General features: G+C 39.6%; 1 protein-coding gene across 1 annotated transcript; it reads right to left on the reverse strand.

Moving 5' to 3' along the window:
* Positions 1-5,314: 5,314 nt before the first annotated feature.
* LOC129437352 (olfactory receptor 51A4-like) lies at positions 5,315-9,036 on the reverse strand. The gene is made up of 2 exons (XM_073863160.1): positions 8,087-9,036; positions 5,315-5,752 (listed from the first exon to the last, which is right to left on the reverse strand). Exons 1-2 carry the CDS (start codon positions 9,034-9,036, stop codon positions 5,713-5,715), a joined length of 990 nt encoding a protein of 329 aa, XP_073719261.1. The 3' UTR covers positions 5,315-5,712.
* Between the last annotated feature and the right edge of the window lie 3,613 nt (positions 9,037-12,649).

Raw genomic sequence — 12,649 nt, forward strand, 5'->3', positions numbered from 1 at the left:
CCCATGTCTTCCCCCCTCTCATTAGTGCCTTGGCCCCTGGCACCTGGCCCTCCCTCCCCCTGCAATATTCAGCTGGAGGGCAGAAGAAGAAGATTTATTTTAACTCCCTCTCTCCCCCTTCCCAACAGTAATTTTAAATAATTTAAACAAAGTTCATTTTAATTATACTTACTGTGTGGTCATTGGGGTGGCTTTGGGACCTCCTCAAGGTGGAAACTAGGAAGGGGCATGTCTTGTAACTTCTGTGGTCCACCACGACCTGTGACAATAATGTAAGGAAAACAACCAGAAAATGAACATTTAGCATAATTTTTCTCTTAATATACATTAAAAAAATTATAATATTATACAAAGTACTGGACAAAATTGAAATTGAAATAAATATGTTCCAAAGTAATGCGTTACTGTAATTCCACTACTTTTATCAGTAATTAAGATGATGCGACGTAGTTTTTTTTAATCAAGTAACGCAATTACAATTACTGAAATGTAAATGAGTTTGTTACTCACGTTACTCTATTTTGTAAAAAAAATAACATTTACAGACAAGACATTTCTGATTTAACATCGCATGACCGTGGTGGGCGGCGCAATGAATCATTAAACTTCATCATGGCTGACAGTGCATATAGAATGAACGTGAAAAATCTAAACGGGACAACATGCCTTTGTTAAAAAATTGTGCGCAAGTCATAATCCATCCGGTCTCATGTTTGTAAATTATCTTTGCCAAGCAATCCCAGTATGACATAAACTTTCATGTGTAGTCCACAAAAGCAATAAATCTGAGAAATGTTAATATATATTGTAGGACTGGTGGACAAGAGTTTATTTTTCGGAGCTGGACCATAAAACAATAAAACCACATTCTATGTCTATTTTTGAGAGACCTGTTGTCTCTCTCCACAGGGGTCACGGATACCCAGGAAATGATCTGTATTTCACCCCCTCTGTCTTCTCCCTTAAGGTTTTGGTTACTGGAAATATACTAAACACATGTAACATTGAGTATATCATATGTTGTGATGCTACAAAGGGCATCTTCATGTTTAGTGTTGTTTTAAAGGTCATGGTGCGATGGTTAAAAAGGTCTAATTTCTATAATGTTAAGAGAACGTATATCAAAGTTTAAAACTTAAGACACAGTCTGTACTACTGCGATGGGTGTCACCTCATGAGAAGATTTGTATTACAGATGGTTAACAGTCCCATTTGGTGCTCCTCTTCAGGTCACGAGAACCGACCAACCAAATCCTGATTTGAGATGTTACTATTCTTTGTCTCATTCTGTGTATATAAGGTGGCTTGGCAAGAGACTCTGGGAAGTATTCTTTAGCAAGAAACTTCCCCACACTTTGGGTGTGTGTATTCAGACATTATGGAAGTATTCTTTAGCAAGAAACTTCCCCACACTTTGGGTGTGTGTATTCAAACATCATGTAAGAAATCTTTAACAAGAATCTTTCTGAACCATTTTGGGTATATTATATTCATAATGGAAGTACTCTGTAGCCAGAGTGTCTATTGCCAGGTATGACTTTGTAACTTTTGCAACTGTTGATCATTTTAATTAATTGGAATTGAATCAAATTCTGTATGATATTGTTTAATTTATGTTTGAAGCTGAAACCTGCCTGGTATAATAAATTGTTACATTTGGCATATTCTAAATGGGTCAGTAATTCTTAATTCAAACATTATATGTATAACTGAAATTAGATGTTGATGCTTACACTTAAGTTGTCTCAGTTAAAGTTAGACTGGAGAATGCCTTGGTTTAAGTTAGACTGGAACTACCTCAACTTAGACTTGAATGGAGAAACCTCAACTTTATATAACTGAAATGGAGAAACCTTAGTTAAAGTTAGACTGGAGAATGCCTTGGTTTAAGTTAGACTGGACCTTCCTCAACTTAGACTTGAATGGAGAAACCTCAACTTTTAACTAAATTGGAGAAACCTCTTCTTAAGGCTGAATAAGTATAAACTTAAATTAGACTGGATATCCTCAATTTAAATTTATAGTAATGTATCCGCATTCTATATTTATATTATAACCATGATAAAATAATTATTGTTAAATTATGATCAGCAATACTAATATATTATTATTTAATATTGGAGTCAGATTACAAAACAGAGACAATTCTGTCAAAAGCGCCGAGAAAGGACAAGACACGCTGATAACTTCGCCCACGCCATTGGATACCGTCGTTGGGCTGATGGGTGGTTCCTTACAATATCTTAGATGTTTACATCGGCCTTCATGGAAGAGAACGATCCGCGATTGTTGTTTCCAGAAAAATATGCGTTGTACAACTGTTAAAATGTGTTAAAACTCCATAGTATGTGTGAGTGCGCAGTTTCAGTTTCAGTTTCACTCGCTCCGTATCCAACAAAACAATCCACTTGCTCTGGGTCCGTCGGACAAAACAATTCACGGACTCCGTTTTCTGATTAAACATCTTCCTTTAATCCTGTGTGTATCATTTAATTCCAACAGAAAACATGTACAAACAATATATGACCAAAGAGCGCACTACCGCCGCTTCACAAGCTGTGTCCCAATTCCATGGCCATGCCCTGCTAAGCATGTGACCTAAAAAATTGAGCACTCGGTCTTTCAAGGTGGAAGCCTCAGAACTTCGCGAAGAGAACTGAAATGAGACTGTCTAATCTTCGGAGGACCCATAATTTGCGTCACCTGCTGCACGCGCCCACCGCGCCTGTCAGCAGGACACATCAGAGACGTTTCTAGCTTATTAAAATAAATATGGAATCAGAAAAATTATAATTTATTTTAGAAAATATGACATGTTGACACAATTGTCTCCAAATTCTTAAAGAGACACTACAAAATTTTAACACACTATATATTTTCAATGTAAACATACAGAATATTTGTCTAAATGATCTAAATGATATACATAAATAAACTAAGCTTACATATTAAGATAATTTCTAACAAAAATATTTAACAGCTGAATCTAAAGCAAAATAGGCTCCTACAGTATGTGATATATTAGAGTCTTACGTGTAAAATAACCCATCCATATAATTTAATTGTTTGACTGTTCAGTACTGTTCATATTCACATTTAAAAAGCAGACATAAAAGTAACTTAAAAGTTACTTTCCCTAGTAACTAATTACTTTTGATATACAGTAACTGGCTGAGTAACTCAATTACTTTTAAAATAAGTAACTAGTAACTGTAACTAATTACTAATTTTCAGTTACTTGCCCAACACTGAGTACAACTAATTAAGCCTAAATTTTATGGTAAAAGGGCATAATGTGAATCGCTGTTGTGATATTTTTAATACTAAAAGTAATTTAATATGCCTTAAATATTAGTCTTTTCACACTTTGTTTCATTTTGGGCTTAATAAGATGTCCATAATGCCCATGCTCCAACCCATGTTGCAAAAACAAAAGCACGACACTGACCGAGCATTTCCGGGGTCTTCTCCATGGGGAGAACACCAGTCAACAAACAGGTTCCACTTCAAAGCATAAGCATGTCTTGTAGACGGTTGATGTACGCCAGGGTCGCAGTGCTGTCTGTACAAACTAGTACGTCTTTGCCCCGTAACCGACACGGCTCAGTGCAAAATGTACCACCAACAACTTGAGGCAATTGATGTGCAAGTGCAGCTGGGGACCCGTGCAGACCCCGGAGGCTGCATGCCCGTTGTACGTGGCTCCCCAGCCCGTGGTTGAAGCATCTGTGAATACAACAGTATGCCTGGACATCTGTTCCAAGGGCACACCGGCTCAAAGAAACGATGGGTCTGTCCACGGAGTGAAGGTACGGCGGTAGACTGATGTAACATGCGCACGATGGGTGCCGCAACCCCACGGCCATCTCAGGACTCGGTCGTCCAGCCAATGTTGGAGCGGTCTCATATGGAGCAGTCCGAGCAGTGTTACAGCCGCTGCAGCTGCCATATGCCCCAGGAGCCTCTGAAATAATTTCAGCGGAACCGCTGTCCTGCATTTAAATAAATTCAAGCAGTTCAACATTGACTGAGCACGCTCTTGTGTAGGGCGAACGAGTCCAGTTCCTTACCGAGATAAAAGATCTGCTGCACAAGTGCAAGTTTGTTCTTCTCTCAGTTGACCTAAAGGCCCAAACGGGTAGGACCGCAATCTCTGCCTGCAAATTGTGAGCATCTGCCTGTTTTACGGCAGTGAACTGGATGCCCCTGAATCTGGGCGGGCGCTGGGCGAATTGAATCGCATGGCCGAGACTGACAGTGGGAAGGAGCCAGCGAGACGGGCTGGGAAGGGTTAATCATGCCCCAGACACCGAACCAGTGGGACCAATGGCACCACAGACGTACCCAGAGTGGGGCAGCTCCATGGAGGGCAGGTACTCAAGTTGGGGGCTCTCCATAGATGCTCAATGTGGGGTGTGAGTGTATGTTTTGGCACTGACCTAACTCCATATTTGGACAGATGGATCGTGAAAATACCCTGTTGAGTCCTTTTTACGCACAATCGTGTCCACTGGCGAGAGAGGTGGATGAAGATGATACAGGTACGCACTGTCCATCATTCTCCGAGCCTTCTGAAGACCTAGAGATGGAGGAAACTGCTCTTCGATGATGGTGTACAGCAGCTTTCCGCTGGGGCAGGATGTGATGGATAGCCTCAGTCTGCTTTTGGACGGCCGAAAACCTCTGAGCGAAGCTCTCAACCACATCGTCGAAGAGGCCAGCCTGGGGTATTCTCGCATATCTTTAAAAAAGACGAAAACACACCCGTGAACATAGGAGAAATGCTGTCTTTAAAAAGATGCAAAAAACCCCGTGCAGCTCTTTTAGTAGAAGCTACTCTTTTAGTTTGCTGGCTGTCTACTGCTGGCTACTAATGCCCCTCCGGGCGTTCCACCTCGAAGAGGTCCCTAAAAGCACCCCAATGACCAAACACACGAAGCAAGTAAAAGTTAAAACAAACTTTATTTAAATTAATTAAAATCACTGTTGGGCAGGGGATAGGGGATAATAAAATGATTATTCTGTCCTCCAGCTGGTTCTTACAGGAGGGAGGGGGAAGAGGGGCCAAGTGCCGGGGCCAAGGCACTACTGAGAGGGGAGGGGCAGGGGAACGGAGTTCCTTCCCTTGGCTTCTTGAACCTGTGGCGCCCTCCGTTGCTCCTGGAAGCAGAATAAACAACAGTTAGTGGATGTAGGGGGTATGTGGCGACTACCTGCTCTGTCACGGGGCAGGCTCTGTTGTCTTCCAGCCATTCCACGTCTTGCTCCAGCAACAACCTTGGTGAAATCAGGTAAGTATAAGTGGGAACTCCGTCGTATCCGTAACTCTCTCTCCTCTGCTCTTTCTACACAGGGTGCCGGAGCCACTCCTCTCCGTCCGCGGCCAGCTGGGGTCCAAGCTCGTCCCGGGTGTCTACTGCAGTCACACACACAAGAGACAGGTTAGGAAAACCTCACTATATCGTGGTGCCTCTCTCCAGCACTGGAGGTTCACAATGGCAGGCTGCTGGAATAAAAACTACTCCACTTTCTCTTTCAGGTTGCTTCGGGGATGCTGCGAGGACGTTACTCCACTAGGCCCATGTACGTACCAGGTAGGTCTGGACTTCACTCGGCGCACGGGACTGAATCTTCAGTCTCTCAGGTAAGTTTGACTTTGCTCAGCTCTAGTATGGCTCTGCGGTTCCCTGGACTCTGTGTCAACAAGACGGTTCAGGAACATCTAGCTTTTAGCTCTGGCTTTAACGTGGCTCTGCGGTTCACTGGGCGTACTGCTCTGGGTCAACAAGACAGTGCAAGTACGTATAGCTTTTAGCTCTGACTCTGATGTAGCTCTAGGGTTCAATGGGCATGCTGCTCTGTGTCAACAAGACACAGGTGCGTATAGCTTTTAGCTCTGGCTCTGACGTGGCTCTGCGGTTCAATGGGCGTGCTACTCTGTGTCAACAAACAGTTCAGGTACATGTAGCTCTTAGCTCTGGTTCTGATAAGGCTCTACGGTACAATGGGCAGGCTGCTCTGTGCCGACAAGACAGTTTGGGTACATATAACTTTCATTTCTAAATCAACAGGCTCTTCAGGTAAGTATGGCTTCTAACTTTACTCTTCCTCACTCACTCTTAACACATCACAGGTGAGTATCACAGCATAGATGAAAAAGTTTGTATGTCACCTAGCCTTGGTCCACAGTGAGAAAGTGTAATCGTTACCCACTTTCACATGGTTGCTGCTGGCTGGTCACGGCCAATGCCGTCCGGAGAGGCGGTTAGGATGCAGATGGGACTGCGAGATGGTGTCAGTAACAGACCCGTCGGCTCCGTTGCCTCCCCAAGGCCAGAACGACACCTAGACTGGTAAGACAAAGGCTAGGGTCTCTCTACACACAGGGTTTGCACACAACAATTAGTTTGCATCTTCACAATTTCTCTACTTCCTTTAATTTCCACAGCAATCCGATACAGTACTCACACAATCTCCTTCATTGCCTGGATACACAGGCAGGGGAAGTTAGAAGGTAAGTCCACAATGACGATCACGCCACAGCAGCTCCACGACACACCTCGCAGCAACTGGCTTGACCTAGGGACAGTATGGGCGACAGGAGACACGGCACAGCACTGCAAATACTTCAGGTGCACACATGTCAATAATGCACACTCACCCATGGCAATCCACACTTTTGTTAGTGACAGATAAGGCCCATACCTCCACGCTGGGTCAAATACTTCACTGAAGGGAGAGATGTTTACAACCCCTGCCACAGGCGATTTGGATGGATGACACGAGTCTTCACAAAGCGCTCCAGATGTCCTGCAATCCACTGGCTTGCCCACCGGCTTCGTTCTCCACGGTAGGGCCATTACACAGCTTCCACATCAGTGTCCGCTGATTCTGTTGCCCGGGGTTACCCAGAAGTGCCGGTGTTCGGGTAAATCGGTCTGGGCGGAACTCTTCTTCATAACTTTGGTTCCGCCCTTTGGTTCTGTGTATATCGTCATGTTTTTGTTAATTTAATAAAAGTTTAATCAACATCAGCACACATATTCAGTGTCCTGTACATGTAATAAGAGCACCAATGTTAATGTAAATATTAGTTGCTTGTTTACTCACTGTGTTATGTTACCTTTTAATAAATTGCTCTGAAGAAATGTATTCGGTTGCAGATGTATTTTATTTGTATTTTGAGAAAACTAAAGACATGACACTATTTGCCACAATGGTATATTTTTGTGCTAACAAACCGATCATACACCAAAACAATGAGGGTAAAGGGCCATTTACATTAGATGATAACGTTAACTATAAAAATATAATTTTCAAAATCGTTTAAACTGAAAGAGAATAGAAAGTTCACAACATAGCTATGACACTAAAACTACAAGAATTGTATCACTTTCGTGGTTATTTTTTTCCCACAGATGAATGATATATGTTATATTGACAGCAAATCAAAACTATTCAAATTTAAAGTGTTTGTCAAGTTTAAATAGCAGATGAAACTGTGGAAACTCTTAACTGAGGTCCATAACATAAAATACCAGCTGGATGCGTTGTTGCAGTTGCAGTGAAATTGACTATGTAATGTTTTTAGTCTACTACACTGACTATGCCAGTAAAGATAATAGATTACACAAACTAGATTTACTGCTAGACATACATAAAACGCAGCGTGTTAAGGACATCTGCTGCAATATACATTATAAAAATATATATACATTAAAACACAAACAGCACAGTAATTTTTAAAATGATCTTTCTAATTGTTTTTTTCTTCATAAGCATTTTGAAAATGATTTAAAATGTAATTGATGGGATTAAACATTGTTAGAACAACAGATAAAAGAGATGTGCTGATGACTCTTACATTAAAGAAAAAAGAAAACATAAATGCAACAATGTATATGCAAATAGGACTTATTACATCCCAACCGTTAATGACAGTACAACATTTAATTACATTAATTCATTACATAGCTGTATCTATTCATTCTGCCATAAAACAAAACTGTAAACAATTTATTATTAAACGTTCATAAAAGAAAAAAGTACATTTACAAGTTTACTGAATTCTTAACTTGGTACAGACCTGTTTTTAAAAACTTTTCGAATTAAAAGTTTTATTTCAGCTGTGTTTAAAACATAAATAATGGGATTTAACATTGGTGGAGTCGCATATGCCAGAGATACGCTGATGATTCTTGCATTGGGAGAGAGATAAGTTGTTAATGCAATAAGATAAATGCATATAATGGGAAGAAATAGTGACGTTACCAACAGCAGGTGAGAAACACAGGTCTTCAAAGCTTTCAAACGTCTTTCCCAAGTTGTGATTTTACTTAAGGCAAGAAAAATGCCTAGATATGATAGCACAATAAGCATCAATGGTACTATTAGGTATAAACCTGTGTTAAGTTTTGCTATAAAAATATTAATGCTATTGTCATTACATGCCAACCTAAACACTGGTCCATGATCACAAAAAAAACTTTGTATTACATTAGATTTACACAATGAAAGTCGGCTGACAAAATATATAGTCAGGGCCATCAGAAATGCATTAAATGCCCATACTGCTGAACATATTAAAGACATGACAGTATTAGTCACAATGGTGTGATATCTGAGTGGAAGGCAAATTGCAACAAACCGATCATATGCCAGAATAACAAGTGTGAAACATTGCATTGTACTAAAGAAGAAAACAAAAAACATGTTTGCCAAACAAGCATTATAGGAGATATACTGTGACTCAAAAAGAAACGTCCTCATCATGTTAGGAATCAAAGCATTAGTTTCACCAAAGTCAGCCAAAGCCAAATTAAACACACCAATGTACTTTGGGCTGTGCAGACTTCTGTCAAAGGCTATAATGAGAAGAACTGTACAGTTTCCAATTACAGCAATAATGTAAGTGCAAAATAAGAAAATATAGTAATAATGGCTGTAAGGTACACCCGTAAGCCCAGCGATGAAAAAGTATTCAGGACGCACAATTGAGACATTCACATTAAATAAACTGGTATCATTGGCATTCATAGTAACTTTGAGTTTGATCTACTGCCAGGGTTAATACCAGAAATTACAAAAATACTTGAAAATGTACAGAAAGAAATGCATAAAAGTGTTATTTCACATAAACAATTGTAAAATTCTAGAAATATACCTTCATGTAGATTAGAATATAAACTAATATAAATCTAAAGAAAGCCTGAGTGACCAGTGACAGTTTGACAGTAAGCTTCTTTAAATGATTCAGCTGTGAAGAAAAGCTCTTATTCTCTCATAGCAAAGATCACTGAATATGTTTGTCACTGAACCCAAATATATATCCATTTATACAACCCTAGTGAGAGCATCCAGAAAACAAAATGATGTAATACTAGTTTGTCACCTATTTAGTCTTAGTCTTTTACCAAATGTCCTTGTTAGTTTTAGTCAACCAAAAGTCTTGTCATTTTAATCTAGTTTTAGTCAAAAGAAAACTCAATATATCTTAGTCAAGTTTTAGTTAAAACATTTTTGTCTTTTTTTTAACTAAATTATTTCTGGGATTATTTCTGATAATCATTTCAGTCAAATAGTGTTTCACACATCTCAGATATTGGTTGAATGTTATAATCACCTGACAAAATACACTTGTTGAATGATTTTTTTTATAATGCAACTTTGTTAACCGTGTCTGGTACACATCCACAAAAGATGTCAGCGTTCGTCCCTCGTGTTCGCTATCTATGAGTGTGGTGTTCTTCTTGCTCGATGTAGTTTCGACACAGGCTTGCAGCAACAGGAGTATGCAAAGTGATCTCATGAGAATACGTGTGTATTTTTTACGTTTCAGTGTGGTTGTACCATACGTACATTTATTTACGTTTAAAACACACTGAAATGTATAGGCTATTATCGACGTTTTGAAAGGACTAATATGTAAATTATTTACGTATTTACAGCTTTACAAAGTACAAATTTGTACATACGTATTTCTATTCATACATATAAAAATTGCGCGCATTGACGTTTTTTACTCATATTAATGACATGTTTTCAGTCATATGTTCTGACTTATTTATTTAAGACAGTTTATCCATTTACCTAATGAAATGATTTTGAACATATTAAAACTTTAAAATGAATAACATTTCTGTATGTACTTATTTTTTAGTTTTTTTGCCATGACACACAAAAACGCATTTTCTCCTATACTGTTGTAACGTGGTTGCATTAAAGAAAGCGAATGAGAGATGAATCCATGTGTTAGAGGTTTTATTTAAGTAAATCTCAAAAAAGGGCCAGCAAACAAATCCAAAAAGGGCAAATCCAACAAATGTAATCCAAATACAGGCAATATTCAGGGCAGGTGGCAAAACAGGCTAAATCCAAAAACAGGCACAGGTCAAACACAGGCAGATACAGATAACAGGCAATAGGAACAAAACAGGATTCGGATAACAGGTATACAGATCACAGGAAACAGGCTAGACATACTATTGTAATAATCAGCATTGGTCTGGTGTACAGGAAGTGGTGTATATATATAAAACAGACAGGAAGTGTGAAGTGAAACATGGCATGATGTATATCAAAATAAAAGCCGGAACAGAACAGGATGTCAAAATAAAAGTCCTAATAACAAAAATACACACAACACAAGAAAACCCAGAACAAAACCTTACAGCTGTCTTCTATGCATTATGTTATTATTGCTAGTAGGGGTGACCCCGAATGGTCGAAGATTCGATGCATCGATAGGAGAAGCCTGATTCGACGAATCGTCACAGATGTGTTATGAAATGAGGATCATTCAAGTTTGTCCGTATATGGGTGCACACATTATCTGATTTCACATATAACAGCTTTCAACCAAAATATTAATATACAGCATATTATTATAATGCTGCAAATAATATCTAAAGTAGCAGCTTTTAATAAATATTTTTAAAATCAGTCATCCAACAACCCCTGTGACGGGGCTACACGTCCATAAGAGGGTCCTATGTTAATAAACCATTGCCGCTTTGTTTCTACATTTAAAAGACAAAGCTGGCAATTCTGGCAATACTTTCGTTCTTTTAATAATTTCTTTATTTTATGTTTTTATAAATCACTCTGGGTTATCTGATTTATCTATTTGGCTTGTGTTTTATTTCTGTGCTCTTCATGCATTTTGCACATATTTGTTCTGCACTTTGATATTTCTGACCTTATTTTAGTAAAAAAAAGTATTTATTACAAACGTAAATTCTGATCTAATTTAAGTCTGTACATTTTGGATTGCTTTACGTTGTATCGATGTTGCGCTATTGCGTGCTACCCATGCTTCTGCATGCAATTTAGCCGAACGGGCTAGGTGTTCTTTGTCTCATATTTAGGAGTTCATCAAACTAAACATTAAAAAACTGATGTTTTTCGACGGGTATAAGTTTTAAAATTTATTTAAAGCAGAGTGATTATCTTGTCAAAAGTGAAACTACAAAACAAGTATAAGCCATTTCTTTAAATTTCAGTGATGAAACTGAAAATATCTGCACCGAACCTATATTTATGCCTGACACGTCTGTCTTTCTTGTGATTTAATATTATGGTCGCTTCACTTTAAAATGATAGAAGAGATTCCTGAAATAAATAATATAAGAATCATCAGGTCATTCTGTATCTAAAGTGAATACAGAGAGGATCGAATCAAAGCAAGCAAGCAGGTATTTCTGTGCTAAATAATGACGCGTAGTGTCTATAAAATCATTAATATCAGTGTTTTTCTTGTTATAAATTAATGTTTAATGAATTGTATATAAAGCTTAGTTTTTATCATTTACAGAAACAATCACAAATTATTTGTCATTTCTCATTTGTCGTTTTTTTTTTCATGACAGTTAAATCTTCAAATTAAATAAAAACACTGAATTGTAGCCGAGGTTTCCTTTCAGTCGGTCACTACGACGTCAAGTCGTGACCGACGAATTGGGAACTCGCTTAGAGAGACCAATCTGCTTCGAGTACTACTAAAACACCAATGAACTTGGCATTGAGATATTTGCATAATGCTGGCGCCGCCCCGATAGGTGCTATATAAGCAGCAGGTGCAAATATGGAAATTAGGCAGTATCTGCTACTGAGAAGCTACTCTACTCTGTTGGGATCGATTGCTGAAGTTGGTTGGACTAGCAGTACCACAGCGGATGCTTCACAGTATTCCACGACTCCATAGCCCCCCCCCCCCCTCCCCCCGCTAGAACATCTTCCAGGCCACGGAGGGGGACCAGCCGTCGACAGACCGCCCCGCCCGCCTGCCCCACCTCCTTCCCGTGGCAAACGGAAATCAAAGCGGCCCTGAGACGAGCAACCTTGATTTGGATGGGATCACTCTACGAGAGACAGTGATGGCACCGCTCCCTTTACCGGTAGATGGCCGGGTGGAGAATCTTTGGTTTCATTTTGTTTCTGTTCCGCCGGCTTCTCAGCCGGCACCCACAAAACCACAAAAAGAGTGCATTCCTATTCATTCTCCAGGTGTCCAGAGGATAGAGAGAGATGTGAGCGGGCATTCACATGCTCTTCCTCCCTCTCCTCTATCGCCAGCGGGTGTCCTGAGGAGTCCGAGCTCTCCACTAAGGAGACCAGACCACCAGCAACCCTCATCGGAGACTGCGCTCTC

Source organism: Misgurnus anguillicaudatus, chromosome 24 (genome assembly GCF_027580225.2).
Source record: "Misgurnus anguillicaudatus chromosome 24, ASM2758022v2, whole genome shotgun sequence".
NCBI classification, from domain to species: Eukaryota; Metazoa; Chordata; class Actinopteri; order Cypriniformes; family Cobitidae; genus Misgurnus; species Misgurnus anguillicaudatus.